Below are 20,500 nucleotides of genomic sequence, written 5' to 3'. Positions count from 1 at the left end.
AGGTACGGATCAATAAAACCTATCAAATTTATTTATTGCGGTTTTCATTTTCCGCTGTCTATTGGAGAAATAGAGATGCTATCGGCTGATAGTGAACCATCCGTCACCACCAAACCCACTGCGCCTCCTACATAGTCCTCGTCTGTCACCGTCAATTCCACCTGACCGACTTTACCTTCGATCTTGCTGCCCCGCACGCGTAGGTGCACTTGGTACTTGTGATTATCTTCCCATGCAAAAGGCATGCTCATCAGCTCTATCCTCTTATCGTCAGCGGCCTTAACCAACGCCACGCGCTTGTCTTTGGTAAACATGAGCCCGTAATAGCGGTTCAGTCCCTGGACCCGAGCGGCAACCCCCATCGGTCCACCGAAATTGACTACGAAATTCGACACCGTCACATCATAGTCGATCCAGTCCCTGGCACCCTGGCTTAGGAGGCCCTCGCCTCGGTCTTGAGCGATGAAGAATGACGGCCCCATGTCAGTGTGCACCTTGTCTATGGAACTGACCCAGGCACGGTTCCAGAAACTCTGGTATCTACTCTTATTCGCGGGTCGTTTCAGTGTCATTCGAGGCGCGCCATCCCATCGCAAGCTGTGAAGGAATATGGCACCATTAAGGTTCGGAGAGCCTGTGGAAGTTCTGATGGCGATGCCAATCTTATAGATGGGCCAGTTCTGAAGGCTTTCGGGGATGATCCATTCCAGGCTATCCTGCTGCCCGGACTTCATACTTATAGGCTGACTATCCACGGTTCTCAAGATGTCGTTTTCGTCGTATGCCTTGATTCTCAGACACACAGTCGAGACTGCAGTGTTGCTGTCGGCTGCGTGCAGTTCTGCTTTGACCCTTTGGCCTGGGTACACCAGAGGTGAGGCCATGATTTCGTAGTTTCGATCGACTTGGAGGATATCTAGCGGGGTAAAGGTTGGTGTCATTACTTCGACAGCGTCGCTCGTGTCTGTCAGGTTGTTGATGTGAATACAAAGGCTATCGACTCCGCTGTCTTGGCTTTGGCTGATACGAGCCAGATCTGAAGGCGACTGGAAGCCCTGAACACTACCAGGAAGGGAGAAATGAAACTGAGCGCCATCCTTTGGCGGCTGGAAGGCTGGGTTGCCGGATAAGCGGTGGCCGAGATTGGCTATGTCGTATGCTATACGCGCTGCGTTGTTGATCGAGTAGCCACCGTCAGCACTGGAGATGATGGCTCGATCGGCCAAAGGGCCTAGCCAGTCAGGACCATCTTGAAATGCGGCCAGGCCGTGCATCAGAGCAACCAAGCACGCAACGTTTCCGGCATTGCAATCGGTATCCCAACCACAGGTGTTGATGACATGCATGGCCTCATGGAAGTCATGGCCTGCGTATAGTACAGCCATGATCATAATGGCATGGTTGGGGACAACGTGACAGATGCCCGGATACTTATCATAGCCATAATTGTCTTCGATTCGCTGACGCGTTTGCCTCCAGTCGCCGTCCTCTTGCACCCAGCGCCTGACGTCGGCAATCATCCGCGCGATAATGGAGTCAGTTGGAACAAACGCCAGACCGGCATCAAGGAGATGGTTGACGTCGCTGGACAGGAACGCTTCTGCCTCCATGACCGCCCATAACTTGGCCGCATATACGGCCTCGCCATCGTGGCTCACCCGTGCAGCTGTCTCGGCAAGCTGCGCCGCCAGAGCCTGATTTCCTGGAGCGACCATAGCCCAGCCATCGATGAAGATTTGAGCGCCAATCTGCTCTGCCAAAGTGCGACCATTCGTCTTAAACGCACCACTTGCAGGGGCAGTGATGCCATTCTTGAGATTGAGGAATGCTGTGTGCTCGGTCGAGATGCCATTGCCTCCCCACCAGAAGATAGAGCGACCCTCCACGACGTTGTTCAACCAAGTCTTGCCGACATCCTCAGACGAGAGGTCTGCAGAGGCAGCGTGCTCTTCTAGCGCGCGAACAAAGGTAAAAGTACCTGAGACGTCATCGTCAATTACAACAAGTGGTAGACCTAGCTTGTCGTGTACATAGTAGCGAATATCTCCGAGCTTATCCTGTATTTCTTGATACGTCCAGTTTTCGAACGGCCGTCCAAGGTAGACGCCCACCAGCTTTCCAAGAACGCCAGCGTAGACTCGATGCAGATAGTCATCAGGTATAGGCGACATGGCTTTTCCTGAGCGTGTAATGATTTGACAAAGAAAAATGAGAGAGTGGTAAGGTGCGGCTATAGTACAGGGGCGCTCAACTATCGTAAGAGCTTCAATGAGGAAGCGCCGGTTGCGGCTCTGCAGTAGCTTCAAGCAGTAATTATACTGAAAAATGCAAAGAATATTTGCGCATGCGTCCACGTATATCAAAAACCTCGTCTTAATCTTGTCCTTCCCACCATACTCCCCGATGTGAGACCACAATTCGGAACACAAGTCTCCCATCCCGAGCCCGAGCCTCCCTCCCCCACCCTGACTTCGGGGCACCGTTTTCTCGAATTCGAATCCGCAGTCAGTTTTCGTCACGCCGTCCAATCACGGGCCCAGATGGCTCGGGAAACTCGGGGTTCAGCATTCTCTCCGAAGCCAAGACGCACCACCGCGCCGTCTAAGACAATACAGGGCTCGCGCCTCAACAAGCAACGCCTCAATGCGGGGGCGCCAGGTTAAGCTTTTCCTTACACGGCGATCTGGGAGTCAAGATGCACGTGGAAAAGATTCTATTTACCCCGTGGGGAGAGGAGAGACCCACACGCACCCGCCATCTTCTCGGGATTTGGCTTCAACTTGGAGTTTGCATGACACAGCATGATCAGCGAATGGGTTGTGGTAACACTTCTCCCGATACGCTGGAGCCAAGCGAGGCAGAAGAACTAAATATAGGAGGCATCTCGGTCTGATCCCTCGCTTGGTCTCGACTGTCATTCATCTCCAGATCTACCAAAGGTTCCAATACGTTGAAGAACCGACCATGGCTCATCGAAAGATTTCGCGCTTCATTCCACGAGACCAAAAGTGGCTCATAGCATGTCTCATCGCAGTGTCATCGGTGGACTCTGTGGTATGCCCTTCACCTTGTCACACGCGGTAGTTACCAGGCGCGACTAACCACCAGCAAAACGCAGCTTGTCGGCTACGACAGCTCGCTCATGGGTAGCCTCAATGTGATGCCCTCCTACAGCAGCTACTTTACTCTTACCACCACGACAAAGTCGCTCAATACAGCCATCTCCTATGTTGGCGGTGCCGCCATCTCACCTCTGGCAGGGTTTCTGGCCGACTGGCGAGGTCGCCGCGAGTGCGTATTTTGGTCCGCGCTGGTGACTCTCATCGGCGGTGTCATCCAGGGCACTGCTCAGAACATCGGAATGTTCATCGCCGGGCGGTGCATCGTCGGCGCGGGTATGGGTCTGGCCCAGACGACAGCGCCGACGCTGGTTGCTGAAACCACTCCCGTCAAATATCGAGGCTTCGCTCTCGGCATGTACTACGCTTGCTGGGGCATAGGTACACTTATCGCGGCCGGCGTCTGCTTTGGGGTATGTCAAATGTGTTGACTGAGCTCAACTAAACCCAAGGAGAGCTGATGAGCTGACTTATATGCGCTACAGACGCAGAAACTCGATTCAACGTACGCCTGGCGCATTCCGAGTCTTTTGCAGGCGGCTCCAAGCTTCGTCTGCTTTCTTATTTTGTTATTCGTTCCTGAGTCACCTCGTTGGCTCATTAGCCATGACCGACACGAAGAAGCGTTGGAGGTTCTCAGCATCGTCAACGGTGGCGACGCCGACGATGTACAGGTCCAGTATCGCGAGATTGCGGACACAATCAACTTTGAAAAGGAACACAGCCTGGGCCTGGTGCAAGCGATCTGCAAAAAGTCCAGCCGCAAGCGCTTGTTGATTACAACAACGTTCTCGGCCATTGTCATGCTCCCGGGAACTAACATCATCACCTTTTACTTTGGCGAAATGCTACAGAACGCCGGTATTCAGAGCCCAAATACACAACTCCAAATCAACGTCATTCTCACATCGTGGAGCTTGGTCATTGCCGTCGTCTCAGCCTGGTATACGGATTTGCTGGGCCGGAGGCAACTCTGCTCTGCTAGTTTGGCTCTGCAGACTGCCTTCATCTTCATATTTGGCGCCTTCACGAAACTCTATGGAGACTCAACCAATACTTCTGGTATATATGCAACGATTGCCATCATATTCTTGTACAATGGCGCATACAACTGGGGCATCACGCCGCTCACAGTCCTCTATCCTCCCGAAATCTTGTCTTTTGAGATCAGAGGAGTCGGCATGGGCATTTATACCTTTGCCACAAAGTGCTGCGGTCTTCTGGTGACCATGGCTGTACCTTTCGGCCTGCAGGCTATTGGATGGAAATTTTACATGGTGAATGGATGTTTCGATGTCTTGATGCTTGTCTTTGTTATTTTTGTGTGGGTGGAAACTCGTGGTCTCAGCCTTGAAGAGGTCGACGAGCTGTTCGACAAGGAGAAGCGTGAGGTGGTCGCTGTGCAAGTCCATGCAGAAACCAAGGTAGACATACAGCACAAAGAGTGTTGAGGAGCCCCGTATTAGCCTAACCTACAGCCTATCAATGTTTGTAAAAACTAGTTGCAAAATGCAAATTCAATAGTTCATATCTTGTTGATATCAATTACACTGATCTTCGATTGTATCTCTGTATTCTTTATAATTTCCCTAGAACTCTGCTCTTCCCCATGGTGGAAGCAGTGCCTTTGGTGGCCACTGTGTTTGTACAAATTGACACCTTAAGTCGTATTCTCCCGACCCAAATCTTTGCTCTTTAGCTTCCCGCTTCCCCACCTCAGATTCTCGGCCGTCACTGGGAAGGCTGACGACGGCGGTAGAGTTTGGAGGCACCCGTAATCTCATGCGGAAAAGGTCTCCCTTTAAGGTCCATCTCAGCTCAATCCGGCCGTACCTTGATTCGAATGCGGTATCCGCCCAGCTCAGCTCCTTATTGGGCTGCGGCTTCACTCTGAATACTTTCCAGCCGGGCTCAATCGCCTCGAGTCCGCCTACATCAGCGTGCATCCAATTTGCGATGCTCCCGAGAGCATGATGATTGAAGCTTGTCATTGAACCGGGATTAACAGTCCCATCAGGGAGCATGCTGTCCCAGCGCTCCCACGTCGTGGTGGCTCCCATCGTAATGGGATACAGATACGAAGGACATTTCTTCTGGAACAGCATAGCGTAGGCTAGTTCGACGCCACCGGACTGGGTGAGTGCCCGAGAAAGAAATGCACTGCCCACAAATCCTGTGGTAAGCTTAAAGTCATTAAGACGTACCAGTCGGAACAGACGAGCGGCCGCCTGTGCCTTTATTGAGTTGTCTCCACATTCTGGCAAAAGATCAAACGACAAGGCGAGCGAAAGAGCCGTTGCAGTATCTGGAACCACGAGACCAGCCGCGGTCAAATACTTGTCCCGCCACGCATGAACTAGGCGCAGTGCAGCGTCTCTGAAGCGAGAGGAGTCAACCGGTTTGGCTAGCTTCGCGGCTACCTTCCCAGCGATCTGAGTGGAAGCAATGAGGAAACAATCGGCGACAAATGTGCCATCCGTGGTCCCTCTGCCGGAATCGTTCTGGGGCGCTCTTGGGTCTAACCAGTCGCCAAACTGCCACTGCTCAGGATCCCAGAGTCCATCCTGACCTCGAGTCACGCCATTTTCCAGGTACTTAACCATGCTATCATACTGCCTCGAGAGGAAACTAACATCACAAGACATACGATACAGGCCCCAGGGAACCATAACTGCAGCGTCACCCCAAACGCCATTTGGCATCGGATCCCACCCGTGGCCCCCGTCGCCATTTCTTAGTAAAAAATTGGGAATGAACAAGGGCACCACGCCTTGGCGCCAGTATTCGGTCCCCTCCATCTGATCGAGGTACAGATCCTGCAACCAGTTTCCCAACATGCCAGCCGTGTCATACAAGAAGTTGGCAGTAGGTGCAATGATGTTCAGGTCTCCCGTCCAACCAAAGCGCTCATCTCTTGATGGGCACTCTGTGGGCACACTCAAAAAGTTGCTCTTGATGCTACAGAGAGCATTCTCATGTAGTCGATTGACATCATCGTTGGAGCATGAAAACCAACCCGTACGCAGCATGTCAGTATGCATCACCTCGGCGACAATGCATGCTTTGGTGAGAGGGCAGTTCTTGTCATCAGGGCTCCATCCCGCAATCTCGACATATCTAAAGCCGTGGAACGTGTGTTGCGGATGCCAGTCAAGGAGTTCTCGGCCATCGCATATTATAATGTCCCTGGCTTTTGCTGTTCGCAAGGGACGACACATAATCTCCCCGTCTTGGATGACTTCGGCATGGCGAAACGTGATTCTAGAGCCAGCAGGTTTCTGCACTTGTTTAACGCAAATACGACCGGCGATATTTTGTCCAAAGTCCACAATGACAGCGCTTCCGGACCGCGACTTGAATATGTCTTTTGCTTCCAGCCTCTCCACCACCCTTACTGGCGGGGCTTCCGGAGAGATGAGCCGGCTCACTGCAAGAGGCGACTCTCGGACCGAGAAAGCGTCGTCCAGCTTTGAGCCCACACTCAGACTTTGGTCAAAGATTTCACCATCCAGTATTTCACTGCTAACCAAAGGCGTGTTGGAGACGCTCCAGCTCGCGTCGGTGTTCACCAAAATCGGCAAGGAAGAGTCTGCAGCCCAAATCTCTAGCTGAAGTAGGACACCGAGTTTCTGGCCGTAGGTGAATCGTTTCCTGGCCCAACTGGTGGCAGAGGCAAACCAGCCGGCGGCCACGTCTATCTCGATCTTGTTCCACCCAGGCGTTACCAAAAGATCTTTAATATCGTAAATCTGGTAATGCAGTCTCTTATGGTAGCTTTGGAAACCCGGGGCCAAACAGTGGTCGCCGACTTTTCTGCCATTGATCCGCACGCTGTACACGCCATAGCTCGTGGCATATAGCCGGCCCCTGTCAATCATCCCGTCTTTTAGGGAAAGATGAAACCGCTTGTGAAAGCACAGGGGGCGGGCTGAAAGGTCCGGACCCAGAGGCCACGGCTCCGACACTGTGATCATACTCCCCTTCCAATCGCTGTTTCTCAGCAATGCAATTTCCAAAAGAGACGATGCAGACCATTCGGTCACGGACTCATGGTCGGAATCATTATCGCGCCCATCGAATAGAGAGTATTTGCCATAGCACCTGACGCGCACAAACCGGCGCGCTCGTGAGTTGAGTGGCTCTGAGTTCGGCCACGGTACTAGAACGTTGTCTTCGCTCTCTACGTGAAAGACTTGGCCAGGCTCTGTGCTATTGGAGGAAATTGCGATATCGTATGCAGTCTGTTTCCAATTGCGTATTTGCTCTTTCGAGCATGAAAACCTCCATGAAAGCCTTGGGTGCACACATTGAACTCCAAACCCATTGTGATGCTGCTCAAAAGTCGGTGGAAGAACCAAGACTGGAGACACCGAATGACCCATGTCTAAAATGAAATTTGCGTGGTCAATGCGAAAAGAGTTTCCCCATGGGGATAATTTAGATGTCCCGATTTAAAAGGCAATGAGCTCTCTAGTCATTTACCAAAAATCTTTTAGGTGGTCGTCAGCTGTTGTGTTTTGTTTTGTTTTTTTGCCACTCTGCCGGGAACTTATTGGCAGCGCTAGTTATTATCACTTCCACTTCCAATTCATTCGGAATACCGAAAGTCCCGAGCTACCAAGAGTATCTCAAGCTCTTCCTGTAGAGTATTTCACTTTATTTCATTTGCTAGCAGTATAGAACAAATCTGGTCTTCGTAATCGACCATGAGGGTAAGCTGCTCCGGAATGTTACCGTGGCATGGCATTTTACTACTGTTGCTTTCCAACATGTCTGACGGCATGGATCAATTCCCCAGATTCTGACACTAATCAAACCCTTGACCTAGCTCGTAGTCAGGAACCAATTTGAGCCGTTATATATGGCGCTCCTCATTCCCCAACTACCCCGCAAGATATTTTGGCCGGCAACTCGGCAGTGGTATTACTTTATCCCCGGCCCTATTTCGGGGACCTATGTAAACTTGCTAGGCACGATCCCTGAACTGGTTCTACCATCGGACAAACCCAACATCAAAACATCCACTAATAAGATCTCTCCTTCTGCATATATCCTAGTGGCTAGAGGAGAAAACGCACATATGGTACTAAACAGCTACGTTGCAAGCTGGGGTATACTAGCAGGCAGAAGACTGTCGAACTGTATGTGGTATGGTTTCTAAGAGAAGCATGGCACCTAGAGGAGAGCGCGGAAGCTCGCCGATAACCGCTCGCAACAGCTATGTATTTGGCCATTCCCTGTTGGCTGTGGTTGAACATGTTATTTTGGCGTGTTTACCAGCAGCGTCGGTCCGATTACCGTTGATACTATTGAAATGAAGATTTGTAAATCACGGCTGGACTCCTGGACTCCTGGACTCCAGGTTGTAGAAGCTGACAGCCAGGGTAGCATGATGTGCACGGCTGTTCGGCATGTAACCATACCTCCGTTACAACTACCCTATTGTTCAAGGGTATATATTCAGCTGGTGTTTCGCATGTGAGAAGAAGCTTTCGGTAGCATCAGTGCCAAGGCCCTTCTTCCTCTTGGCATAACATACTGGTGGTCAAGTCTCAGCGATGCTGCCAAAATCCATCATCGCCGTCAGCACTGTCCTGGCAGGCGTTGCGTCTGGCCAAGCGACCTCTCCTCCTAAATATCCTTCGCCATGGATCAACGCGGACTTTAACTGGGACGATCCTTCTCCCGTTCCTACCAGCGGTCGATCTTGGGCGGAGGCCTATGACAAAGCTGTCCAGTTCGTGAGCAAACTGACTCTTCTGGAGAAGGTTAACCTCACTACTGGTGTTGGATGGGAGGGCGGAAGCTGCGTAGGAAACACTGGATCAATTCCTCGACTTAATTTTCCAGGTCTATGCAACCAAGATTCGCCCCTTGGTGTCCGTGACAGTAAGATCAGCCCCCATCGAATTGGCCCTTATGAGAACATTTCTAAGACAACTCCGTGTAGCGGATGAAAACTCTGCCTTCCCAGCTGGAGTCAATGTGGCAGCAACTTGGAGCCGCAGCTTGATGTACGCACGTGGTGCGGCTATGGGAGCTGAGCATCGAGGAAAGGGTGTGGATACCCAGCTGGGACCTGTAGCAGGACCCATTGGCCGTACGCCTGAGGGTGGCCGAAACTGGGAAGGTTTCAGCCCTGACCCGGTGCTCACGGGTGTTGGAATGGCTCAGACTGTTCAGGGAATTCAAGACGCCGGTGTGATTGCCTGTGCCAAGCATTTCATCGGTAACGAGCAGGAACATTATCGCCAGGGCGGCGCTTCCCAGAAGACGAACGGACAGAACAACAAGCTCGCAGAATCTTCCAACATCGATGACGTTACTCTACACGAGCTTTACCTCTGGTGAGAAATATCCCTATGAGAAACTTTGACCAGTCTATTGACTAATTCTCTTTCTAGGCCTTTTGCGGATGCAGTCCGTGCTGGAGTTGGTTCCATCATGTGCTCTTACAACCAGGTCAACAACAGCTACGCATGCCAAAACAGCTACATGCTCAACTACATCCTCAAAGAAGAATTGAACTTCCAGGGCTTTGGTAAGTCAAATCAGTGCTTTCTGATCGATGCAAAAGCTTACACATCTTAGTCATGAGCGATTGGTGGGCACAGCAGTCTGGTGTTGCCAGCGCCCTGGCTGGTCTTGATATGACCATGGCCGGAGATCAAGGTCTCGCTTCTGGCGATACCTACTGGGGAAGCAACCTTACCGCCGCTGTCATCAACGGAACCATTCCCCAGTGGAGACTCGACGACATGGTTGTGCGAATCATGACCTCTTACTACAAGATTGGCCGTGATGTCACCAAGGTTCCTGTCAACTTCAACTCTTGGAGCTTGGAGACCACTGGGCCAATCTATGCACAGGATCCAAGCAAGGGACAGACGACCATCAACCAGCATGTAAATGTGCAAGCCAACCACAAGAAGCTCATTCGCCAGATTGGTGGTGCTTCAACGGTCCTTCTCAAGAACACTAAGAAGGCACTGCCCTTGAAGAAACCCAAGAGTATCGCCGTCATCGGAAACGATGCCCACGATAACCCAGCTGGCCCCAATGCTTGCAGTGACCGAGGCTGCTCTAACGTCAAGAACGGCTACCCCATCTGGACCCTTGCTATGGGTTGGGGAAGTGGCACTGCCAACTTCCCATACTTGATCAGTCCCGTTACTGCTCTTTCCGCCCAGGCCGAGCAGGACAGAACCGGCTTTAGAAACGTCAGCAACAACTTTGACTCAAAGGCTATCATCAAGGCAGCTACCGGTGCGGAGGCCGCTATTGTGTTCGTCAACGCTGATAGTGGCGAAGGCTACATCACTGTCGACGGCAACCAGGGTGATCGAAACAACCTCACCGCCTGGGGTGGCGGCGACGCACTGGTCTCGCTGGTTGCACAGCACAACCCAAACACCATCGTTGTCATGCACACTGTAGGACCCATCATTGTGGAAGACTACAAGAACAACCCCAATGTTACTGCCATCCTCTGGGCTGGTCTCCCTGGCCAAGAGTCTGGTAACGCCATCACTGACGTTCTCTATGGCAAGGTCAACCCACAGGCTAAGTCTGTATTTACCTGGGGCAAGGACCGTGCTGACTGGGGCACCGATGTCATTTACGACACTGCCGAAGATCCCGTACAGATCCCGTATACTGAGGGAACCTTCATCGATTATCGTCACTTTGATGCCGCCGGTATTGAGCCAAGCTACGAGTTCGGTTTCGGTCTCAGCTACACTACTTTCACCTATTCTGATCTCCGAATTACCAAACACAAGGTCAGCAAGTATAAGCCTAACAAGGGAAAGACGTCATCTGCACCCACATTCGGAACTCTCAACAAGAATCCTGCCAAGAATGAGTTCCCCAAGAACATTGATCCCATTAACCTCTACGTCTACCCATACCTTGAAGGCCCCGTTCCCGAAGGACAGCCTGAAGACGTCCCTCCTGGATCTCAGGATGGCTCGCCCCAGAAGGTCGCCCCTGCCGGTGGCGCTCCTGGTGGAAACCCTGCCTTGTACGACGTTCTCTACACCGTCACAGCCCAAATCGAGAACACCGGAAAGGTGACCGGTACCGAAATTCCTCAGCTGGTAAGTGTTTCGCAAACCATCAACAATATTTGTCAATCCAAATTTGCTAATTTTTTGTAATAGTATGTGAGCCTGGGTGGCCCAACCGACCCTGTCCGTGTTCTGCGTGGATTTGATGACATTGAGATCCTTCCTGGCCGATCTGCTACTGTCACCTTCCAGTTGACCAGACGTGATCTGAGCAACTGGGACTCAGCCAGCCAGAACTGGGTTATCTCTTCTTACCCCAAGACTGTCTATGTAGGCAGCTCTTCAAGGACTTTGCCCTTGAGCCAGGTTCTTCCTTAGACATCGTGAGGCTTCGAATTGGCAAAGGGGTAGTAGACTGGGATAGTCATAGGAAAGATGTCAGAGCTTCCTGAGTGAAGCCAAACTTAATCCAAATACAGTAGTCTTTAATGAGAAAAAATTATCCGCGTCCCTCAGGCAGTTTTTTAAATTATCTTTTGAAGGCATTGTGGTTGGGGCGATACTAGAGGTTATTCTAGAATGTTAATTGCTATCAATCAACCAATTAGCCCCAACTTATCTCCCTATGGCGTATTAATATCATGAGGAGGCCGACACGTTGCTAAGTGACGTGCATCTGTTTGTAGACTTGGTTGCACAAGTGAATGGGATATGACTTTCTCGTGACGATCCAAGGATCCACTGCCATTATCCACGTCTGGGTTAAATTTGAGGCTAATATTATTTGGCATATCTCTTTCACCGCATTTTCAAGGAAGAGCTTCCAATATCTCGCCAATCTGATTTCTTCTTCTCTAGATGTATTGCTCTATCTCATCTAGAACTCTTGTAATCGACAAACAGAACAGGTTGGACTCTCGTGAGTTGCGTTAGCTAGGAGAAAGCCATAAAACCATATTGATTCTCAAACTGAGATATAGGCAGCAGATATTTGAACCAGACCTGAAACAAGTCCAGGCCTCAATTATGTCTTGCATCCTTGAGACCAAATACCCATTCCATCGATAGCCAACTGAAATTCCAGTGTAGTAGGGGGGACAGTTAATGGTCTACAACCGGTATAAACTGAAATTGAGGCTTATCGGAAGTAAGCTTATTAAAATGAGGAGTTGCTACCGGAATTATAAAAGCTAGGCTGTACCAAACTTCTTTTTATATCTCGATGGAGAGAAACATATAAAGCTTGTTAGATTGACAAGCTTTCTTTAGCTCAATAAGGATCTTGTCATAGTCTCAATCGAGTCATATACCTGCCTTTTTAGTAAAAAGAGCCAAGGGCTTTTGCGCCACTTAATTAACGGGCTGGGTACTATTCCGTACTCAGTTAAAGGCAACCTCGCCCCTGAAGAGGAAGCGCAGACTACCCCACACCTCCCCTACGGTCCATACAATATAAGCTTCTTTAATACTCCGTAGGTTGAGGATGAAATTTTTCGGGAAGCAATTAACATGATCTGCTTGTAATGAACACTTCCAAGTCATGTCCATAGTTCCTAGGTGACTTTGAAAGGCATGTCGCCATCTTCGGGGTTCCTTCTTGTAGATTCTATTTGACAAACTACTATGTTACAATCATATATTCGTCGTTATCCGGTGATGAAGTCGACAGTAGCAGCTTTGTCGACATTTTGGGTATGTATCTAAAAAGCCCTTCACTCTCTAAGAACGCCATAACAACAGTACAATCATCTGCAGATGCACAAACATATTTCAATTTGATCGAATGGATGTCAGTACTACCATGAGATGGATGTTCTAGCTAAAGGAAAATGGTCGCTCAGCATATGTTATCCACCCTAAACTTTGGCTTTCTATCCAAAACACATGATAGAGTGGGCTTGCACACGAGAAGTCCTTGCAGCCGTGGGAGGCGAAATATGACGGCTCAGAACCTCTTGGCCACCTGAATTGCTCATACTTTCACATCGCTTTAAATGGACGAGTTATCCAACTAGTCATAAAATAAAGCCTAATTAAGCTGCTAACCATTTATTTACAAAGTCCAACTATGCATTTGACCCTTTACTCGATTTGTTCTCTTCTCAATTTACAAGCATTGAGAGTAATATGCGTTCGAGTACGTACATGTTGAACCAGAAGCGCATACAAACGGCCCAGGCCAACCTTGGCCTCCACACTGACCGTATTTACTATTATTCTTTATTAGCATGATATCACGCCTCCTGAATTGGGGAACAACTTACGTCTGGGTAGGACCCGCAGAGCTTGTCGTCCTTGAAGTTGTTGGCCGAATGGTAGTGCTTGGTCTCGTAGTGATAGTAGATGAGACGCTGCTACGCGTAGTTGACGGTCTAACTGAGGTGGTTCCGGAGGATGCAGGGCCGCCACATCCTACACGACTAGATCCAATCGCAACATCATCAAACCAGACGGTGTTGACATCTCCGCTGTAGGCTTCCCAGCCAAAGTAGACACCCGTGATGGCAGGAGTATAAGATTGTCTGGTCCAGCCAGCGTCATTCGGATTGTTAGCATTTGGCCCAGCGGTCATACCCGAGATCTCGTTGCCGTTCAACCAGGTGTCAATGGTTCCATCAGTGCCCAGATGATACTCAAAACACTGGAACGAGCCGGTAGGTAAGTCAACCGAGGAGGCAATGCCTGCTGGGGATAGGTCCGGAAGTGTAGCATCGTCGGATTCGCGGTTGTAATCGAGGACTTCGCTTTGACCACCGACACGGAGATGCTTACCGCCCTGAGCGGTGTCTGGCATCACAGCGAATGTAACGTGGTCGTTGTTGAGAGCAGTCTGAAGTCGACTGGACGTGCCCACTCAGTATCCGTATGTTTCAGTCCCTAACAAGAGTACTTACAGCCAAACTCTAACATATACATCGCCGGCCGGCACCTGGGTAGTGCCGAAAAAGATGTGTCCACAATAGCCATTGGGTCCACCGACGACCTTGATGGAGTTGCTGCCACTATGAGCTACTGTGGTGTCAAGACTGACGCTTCCGCCCTGATTACAATCTGGTGCATAGGTGGGCCATGTAGTCTGGTCCCAGCCATTCTCAAAATCGTCCGAGATTTGCGCAACGGAGAGTGATGAGAGAGCCGCAAAGGCCAGCAGAGCAGCTTGGCGAACCATATTTGTCCAAAATGACTGGTCAGAGAAGGAGACTGCTAGAACTAGGGTCTGGATTGCTTAACGATATGTCTAAAGCGGACTGATAGGATAAGATTTATATATGTACATCACAAGACCGTTCCGCCTTGTCTCGTATTGTCTGTTAATTCCAGACTCTCTAAATTACAACATCATTAAAGTAGCACTCTATCCATGTATCAGCTGTCAGAATCTGACTGTGGCATTAACCCGCTCTGCCTATATGGATGTGAACTTAACCTTTGACACTTTTGCGGCTAAAGTAAAATGGGAAAATATTTTTTGCCTAAAATAGCCAGGATTAGACGAGCTGTGACCAGGAGTCAGTATCACAATACATTTCCCACCGACAAATCTTGGCCTGAAGCTCTGGATTTGTACTAGTGGATCACCTAGGGGAGCCGGGCAAGGAATGGCATCATGTCACCGAGAGAGTGCAATGGCAATTCCAATCTAATTGATATGTTAATGACTAACTATCTAACCCATATAAATGAATGTTATGAAGTGACGTTATATACCGGGTTAACTATATAGGACCAAGTCTCTTTGTTCCATAATGCAGTGAAAAAATCATGACATCATCCCAAAATACAGTAATTCGGTCTTAATCGGTCGGATAGTCCGTTTCTCCGATAATACCTTGCCCAAATACCTGCTGCAGCGACCATCAGAGTCGGTGTGTAATATCACTATGAGTATAGAAAGTATAGACGTCACTTGGTATTTTCAAGAGTGGACGAGTTCAAATTCAGCAAATTAAAAGATTGTTCCTCCTTCAGCTCAACAACTAAGTTTTGGCAGGTTGGCCCATGGCTCTTTAATGGAAGTTCCGTGGGTCTTCGTAGATGTACCGGCCATTTTGACTATCTGGAAACGCACTGAGCATAGTAGGGATTCAAGGTAGTGCAAACGGCGGGCGAGGCGCAGATAGTCGGGCCAGAGTAGCCACTGCCACCGCACTGGCCGTATAAAGTCTGAGTTGGGCCGCCAGCGGGTGCAGACGTTGTGCGAATAGAGGAAGAGGTGGGCCTGGATGTAGCCCCCGACGAGGTTTTCGTAGCAGATGCAGATGAAGCTCTGCTGCTTGATGAACCTCCACCGCCAGGAATGGTGGCGCTGCTTGTAGCCGTTGCCGCGGAGTTACCCTGGGCAACACTTGAAGGGAGGCCTGCTACCAAACTGGGACCGGGCATGGTATAGGCAAGAGAGCTGGTGTAGATGTTGACGAGAATACCAGGGTCAGATTCGTGGTAAAGGTCGGTGGCTAGGACGCCGGTAGGCTGCAGTGATCCAGTGCCTGTGACGGCGAGGTTGAAGCACTGGGGGTAGTTCTGGGCGCCGTCCGGCTGTCCAGAGCTGTGTAAGGCGATGAGCTCGTGGCGTAGCACGTAATTGCCCGTCTGTAGATCTTTGGGGATCTGCACAACCCAGGTATTGTTGTTGGTAACGAGCACGTTCTGGGCCCAGTTGCCCGGGTCCGCCCCGCTGATGAGACCAACGCCATCAATCTTGAAGAATTCAAGCGTCGTCTTATCCACAGTCTCGCAATCGCCGTTGCAGTTAGCTAAGTAGTCGACGATGGGGCCTGGGTGTGGCCACGGAAGCGGCAGCCACTGGAGTAGAATAGAATCTCCGGCCTTGACAGATGCATGCCCCTTAGCATTGGTAGCATTCTTGTGGCAGACGATATCGGGGCCTTGATATGCGTCGGGTGCAACAAAACCTGCAGAATAGTATAAGCGTCAAGGCACGAGAAGAGTTAATAAATCCAGATGAGAGGCATTTACCATTGTCAAGATCCGCAGCCGTCCAGCCTATCACAATGGGCGGGTTTGGCATGTATGGAAATGATGTCGGATCATAGCCCTGATAGTACACCCCATTGACGATAATGTTGTTGACATGTCCATGTCCGACAACGCCAGTGGCTACCGTTAGTGCGGTGGCAAGGAGGTTGGAAAGCTTTTGAGCCATGTTTGTAAATAGCACGGAATAAAAATCTTGCTGCTGTGTATGCATGAAACAACGTTTCAACAGACGATCCATACCGGATGATTATGTCGGTATTTATGCATCACGGCTCGGTACTAATAGTGGCCCATCGAACTGCTTTCTTACAAAACGGTTTCCTTTGCCTTCTGGAGCGCCGAATTATCCGCCAATTTAGAAGCCAAGAAAACATAACATCGCGGCTAAATAATTTAACCCAGAAGTAGAACAATGGAACGTCTTCTCCCGACATGAAGTATCATTTATGCGGAGAAGGTTGCAGCGGCTAGAAAAGATTGGCACCTACATGGTAACAGCCGCTTTTAAGCTAGGCAAATCAAAACATCGTTTACCGGAAGCTTTTGGCCTATTAGGTCCAAGACCCGCTTAGTAAACGGACTGTAAACGGGGAGCAGCCGAGCAAAATTGTCTATTCAGGCATATGGGTTTTAAAAAACAAGTTAGTAAGACATCTTTTCCACCGAGAATGGACTACGTTGGCACTCAATAATGCCGCATTCTTCCCGTGTTACCCGTTTCGGTATATAGGACTCTTGTGGCCATTTTCATTATGTAGGAAACTAGAGTCCAAGATATAAGCCATATGAAAACAGGAGAAGAAAATTCGGTAATCGAATGACTTCTTTTCAGATTTTCAGAACTGGTGCTGAATTCTTTGACTGTGAAACCAAGAGACATTAATATGCAAACGTCAACACGCGGCTTTGAATAGCTAAGTATTTTATGTGTAGGGTATACAGCTGAACCCAGCCCAAATAGCACGTCTCCATGTATCTCCCAAGTCATCGAATCACTCTCTCTATAGCTATATTTCTCTATTTACTCTCAATATAAAGGCGTATCCTTTAATTGGTCTTATAGATAGCCACGTACTTGACCCTCATAGAGGCATCATACCCACTGACAGTGCTCGCGGTTGGATTTCCTGGATATCCTCCACCAACGGCTACATTCAGAATGATATAGTATGTGCTTTGGGCTAGTTGTACCCACTGCTGGTACGTCCCGACCATAGCACCCGTGACAGAGTAAAATTGAACACCGTCCAGATACCATATCAAACTCTGCTTCGTCCAGTCGGAGTTGCGGAGATCCACCTTGAACGCCCAAGTATGGTACTGTCCGCCCTGGTAGGTTACCCTGCCGTTGAATGCCCCATTGTGATTGCCGTTTGCGTCCTGGAAGTGCAGCGTTCCTTGGTTCTGGTTGCTCATCTTATCCGTCACCTCGAAAATGTCCCACTCGCCACATTTTGGCCATGGGACCCCGCTGCTACGATAGTTGTTTCCTTTCGCCCAGAAGGCTGGCCAGAGACCAGCAAATTTGGCTGGGCTGCCGGTAAAGTCGGGAACCCAAAGCTCGGACTGAAATATCATAGCTCCGCCAGTGTCGCACACCTGCGCAGTGTTGCTCTCGAGGCGGCCCGAATACCATTTCCCATCAGACTTGGTGGGTACGATGTACAGCTGACCATCACCCGAAAGATGAACATTGTCGGTGCCCGATGTGTAGGTTTCCACCTCTCCGTTAGCGTTATTGGATTTAGCGATTTGCACCCATTTGCTGTGGTCGACGCCAGCGTAATGGTCGCCATTGAAGTCATCGGACCAGACGACGTGGTAGCCAGACAAGCTAGGGATTGTTGCGAGTGTGGGGGCCCATAGGAGGGCAAGGACAGGGAGATAGGAGAGCATAGTGAGCTTTCGTGAGGGTAATTCCCTTGCGTTGATATCTGCAAAGATGAATTGTTTGACTTGGATATCCTTTGGATGTAGAAACCTGCCTCTTTATATAATTTAGACAATGTGGTAGAGGAAACGGATCCACCATATTTAAGCTTATCACAGGTTAGACCCCAAGGCACAATTTGTAGAGACAATCCCCTATTTTTAGAAGGCTCTCGACACAGACTGATCATAAATCTCGGCCAAGCCCCGAAGAACACATTTTGAGCGTAAAGCGGCTTGTGAACTTCCTATTTCTGTCAACGTTGGGTTCCTGCTGCTGTCTTTGAACTCCACTTACCCCAAGCTTAAGAAATGGGTATCCAACTTTATGCCCGAGCATGTCCACTAGCCTCTCAGCCCTAAACCACAAGTTGCCCAATCCAGTTGCGTGATACACCAGTGGCGCACTTCGATTTACTCACTCTGCAGCCTGACCTTGCAGTCGCTAACTCAAGTCAATCTCACTGCATGATAATGGCCGGCGCATCTGCGCACGTTATTCCATTTCTAGAAGTTTCAGGGTTTAAACTCGTATAAGTCCCATGATAACTCTGCATATGACAATCCGTATTCGGGGAAACCATCAGGCCACTAATCGCAATCGCAGCAATTAATGTGATAGAGCTAGCTATTTATGAGGTATCTATCTGTTATGAGACACAAAGTGGTTGCACTTAAACGTCCGTTTTTGGTGACATGTTTGCATAAACAACGTGGAATCTACAAGCTATCTCACTAATGAATCACAGCTCTATGTTTGGGGGCTTATTGGGAGTCACGGCATATTTCAAAACTTATTTTGTTAGCTCCTTGATAAGAACGAGGTAATAGGAATACTATCGACTATATCACTCTTGTTCAGGGTTCATATCTGAGAGGTTCTACACGTCACGGCATTCTACCAGACAAATCCGTAATTTTCTCACCGCATTTACAGTTATTCGCTACAATTGGGAGAGAAGAGCTAGCTTAGACTTTTGACAAGACTTAATTTTAAGTTTAAATGCTAATGAGACGTTAATGTAATGAGGGGACGTACTAGGTATTTTCTACCTCTTGCATTCGAAGGAGTACATACCTACCTAGGTACTTCTGTGAGGAGTAATAACCTAACGAATAGCCCGCCTACCAAGTGGGACAATCCAACGGACGTTTTGAGAAATGGGGCTCGCCTATAAAGGGGAAATACCCAATTGATGCCAGTTAAAAAAGATCGTGTAGTTAGAGTGTTCCCTACATCCTCTTCACCTTTCGTGAAACCCTAGGAGAGCCACTCGCTAGGCAGCTCACCACTAGTCGATTCAATTGGTTCTGCAAGACAAGCCCACTACGTGTATTTTGCCCACGGGGCTATCTGCAAAGAATACCTTGTTGAAGTTTACTAAGTCAATCTTCTTGGGCGTAGCGGCTGGCGTGTAATTGTTGGATGATAGGTCGATTTCGCTTCCAGCACTGGCGCCTGTACTGTAGAGGACTATCCTGCGGACCTTCAGCTTGTTATCAGACCATTCTTACCGTATATCTCGTGTTTGAAGACACAACCGTAGAGGAAAGGTTTGGTCATCGACGAGAGTTGGCTAAATGCCTCGAGTATATTGTAATATGGCAATACGAAGGCCATTAAAAGTATACCTCAAATTGGGGTGACTGAACTGGACGGTTTTCTACGTGTCCAGCTAGGCTATAAGAGCGGGGACATCGATCTTACTGTGCTATCACACGACTTAACAGACAAATGGTTCTCGGCTGAAAAGTCGCTAGTCCCTCTTCCTAGTCTATTCTCCCCTTTTTAGAGGACAAGTACGTGCGGTGACAACGAGGCCAGCTTTGCCACCTCCAAAGACGACAAAATGGTGAGCCTTGGCCACAATATCCTCACGCAAGGCCTTGGACGATGGTTTTGGCGGATAAATGCAAACATTGTCTGCTTCTAGACAGTGAGGGAAATTTGGAAGCCGTTCTTACCTCGGCTTAGATACGCAAGTACATCCTTAATCTCACTGCTTTGTACATGAGTGAAGTCCTTAGAGTGCGCCAAATAGACTTCTAGATCTATATTCCTTTCGGCCGTGTCGGCAGCATCATTCTACGACCCCACTCTCGGCTACTACATTTATTTTTTAATTTTTCTTTCCTGAAAAAGAAAAGCATCTTAATATTGATTCTAAACAACTTATTCTCTTTATGGGTGACCCCAAAAGATTTATCTGAGCGGGGGAGAGACGATCAAAGGCCGCGGAGCATATGTTATCGTGGCTCGCATATTCGGGTACGTCTGGATCGCATTAAGGAATGTTGAAAACACAGCAATTAGGATTTTACGTTGTAATCCATATACATCTGCGATTATTCCTTTGTACAGGAACTCCGGGGACCAGGGCATTATGTACATGGCGGTTAATCATGGGACTCGACGCTTACATTTATCCCCGCATAGATTCGGAC

General features: G+C 49.2%; 7 protein-coding genes across 7 annotated transcripts; 2 read left to right on the top strand and 5 right to left on the bottom strand.

The window, feature by feature from the left end:
- Nucleotides 1-44: 44 nt before the first annotated feature.
- On the bottom strand, nucleotides 45-2,171 carry M431DRAFT_99243 (hypothetical protein; the record flags this gene model as incomplete). Its single annotated transcript, XM_024925126.1, has 1 exon — nucleotides 45-2,171. The coding sequence occupies one exon, from the start codon at nucleotides 2,169-2,171 to the stop codon at nucleotides 45-47; it is 2,127 nt and encodes a 708-aa protein (XP_024768427.1).
- A 705-nt stretch (nucleotides 2,172-2,876) lies between these two features.
- Nucleotides 2,877-4,613, top strand: M431DRAFT_127788 (hypothetical protein). Its single transcript, XM_024912346.1, has 3 exons — nucleotides 2,877-3,054; nucleotides 3,119-3,532; nucleotides 3,656-4,613. The coding sequence occupies exons 1-3, from the start codon at nucleotides 2,965-2,967 to the stop codon at nucleotides 4,568-4,570; spliced, it is 1,419 nt and encodes a 472-aa protein (XP_024768426.1). The 5' UTR covers nucleotides 2,877-2,964; the 3' UTR covers nucleotides 4,571-4,613.
- A 95-nt stretch (nucleotides 4,614-4,708) lies between these two features.
- On the bottom strand, nucleotides 4,709-7,501 carry M431DRAFT_99295 (glycoside hydrolase family 78 protein; the record flags this gene model as incomplete). Its single annotated transcript, XM_024925133.1, has 1 exon — nucleotides 4,709-7,501. The coding sequence occupies one exon, from the start codon at nucleotides 7,499-7,501 to the stop codon at nucleotides 4,709-4,711; it is 2,793 nt and encodes a 930-aa protein (XP_024768425.1).
- A 1,176-nt stretch (nucleotides 7,502-8,677) lies between these two features.
- Nucleotides 8,678-11,506, top strand: M431DRAFT_127782 (glycoside hydrolase family 3 protein; the record flags this gene model as incomplete). Its single annotated transcript, XM_024912345.1, has 5 exons — nucleotides 8,678-9,008; nucleotides 9,070-9,466; nucleotides 9,524-9,660; nucleotides 9,711-11,218; nucleotides 11,282-11,506. The coding sequence occupies 5 exons, from the start codon at nucleotides 8,678-8,680 to the stop codon at nucleotides 11,504-11,506; spliced, it is 2,598 nt and encodes an 865-aa protein (XP_024768424.1).
- Nucleotides 11,507-12,885: 1,379 nt separating this feature from the next.
- M431DRAFT_513509 (carbohydrate-binding module family 1 protein) lies at nucleotides 12,886-14,431 on the bottom strand. The gene is made up of 3 exons (XM_024920044.1): nucleotides 14,023-14,431; nucleotides 13,393-13,968; nucleotides 12,886-13,338 (listed from the first exon to the last, which is right to left on the bottom strand). Exons 1-3 carry the CDS (start codon nucleotides 14,295-14,297, stop codon nucleotides 13,236-13,238), a joined length of 954 nt encoding a protein of 317 aa, XP_024768423.1. The 5' UTR covers nucleotides 14,298-14,431; the 3' UTR covers nucleotides 12,886-13,235.
- Nucleotides 14,432-15,181: 750 nt separating this feature from the next.
- M431DRAFT_99387 (carbohydrate-binding module family 1 protein) lies at nucleotides 15,182-16,292 on the bottom strand (the record flags this gene model as incomplete). The annotated part of the gene is made up of 2 exons (XM_024925146.1): nucleotides 15,182-16,041; nucleotides 16,106-16,292. 2 exons carry the CDS (start codon nucleotides 16,290-16,292, stop codon nucleotides 15,182-15,184), a joined length of 1,047 nt encoding a protein of 348 aa, XP_024768422.1.
- Nucleotides 16,293-16,975: 683 nt separating this feature from the next.
- M431DRAFT_513507 (glycoside hydrolase family 16 protein) lies at nucleotides 16,976-18,065 on the bottom strand. The gene has a single exon (XM_024920043.1). The coding sequence runs from the start codon at nucleotides 18,020-18,022 to the stop codon at nucleotides 17,174-17,176; it is 849 nt and encodes a 282-aa protein (XP_024768421.1). The 5' UTR covers nucleotides 18,023-18,065; the 3' UTR covers nucleotides 16,976-17,173.
- Nucleotides 18,066-20,500: the final 2,435 nt, after the last annotated feature.

Source organism: Trichoderma harzianum, assembly GCF_003025095.1.
Source record: "Trichoderma harzianum CBS 226.95 unplaced genomic scaffold M431scaffold_23, whole genome shotgun sequence".
NCBI classification, from domain to species: Eukaryota; Fungi; Ascomycota; class Sordariomycetes; order Hypocreales; family Hypocreaceae; genus Trichoderma; species Trichoderma harzianum.
Note: the sequence above shows the minus strand (reverse complement) of the source record. Positions and strands in the feature narration are given on the sequence as shown.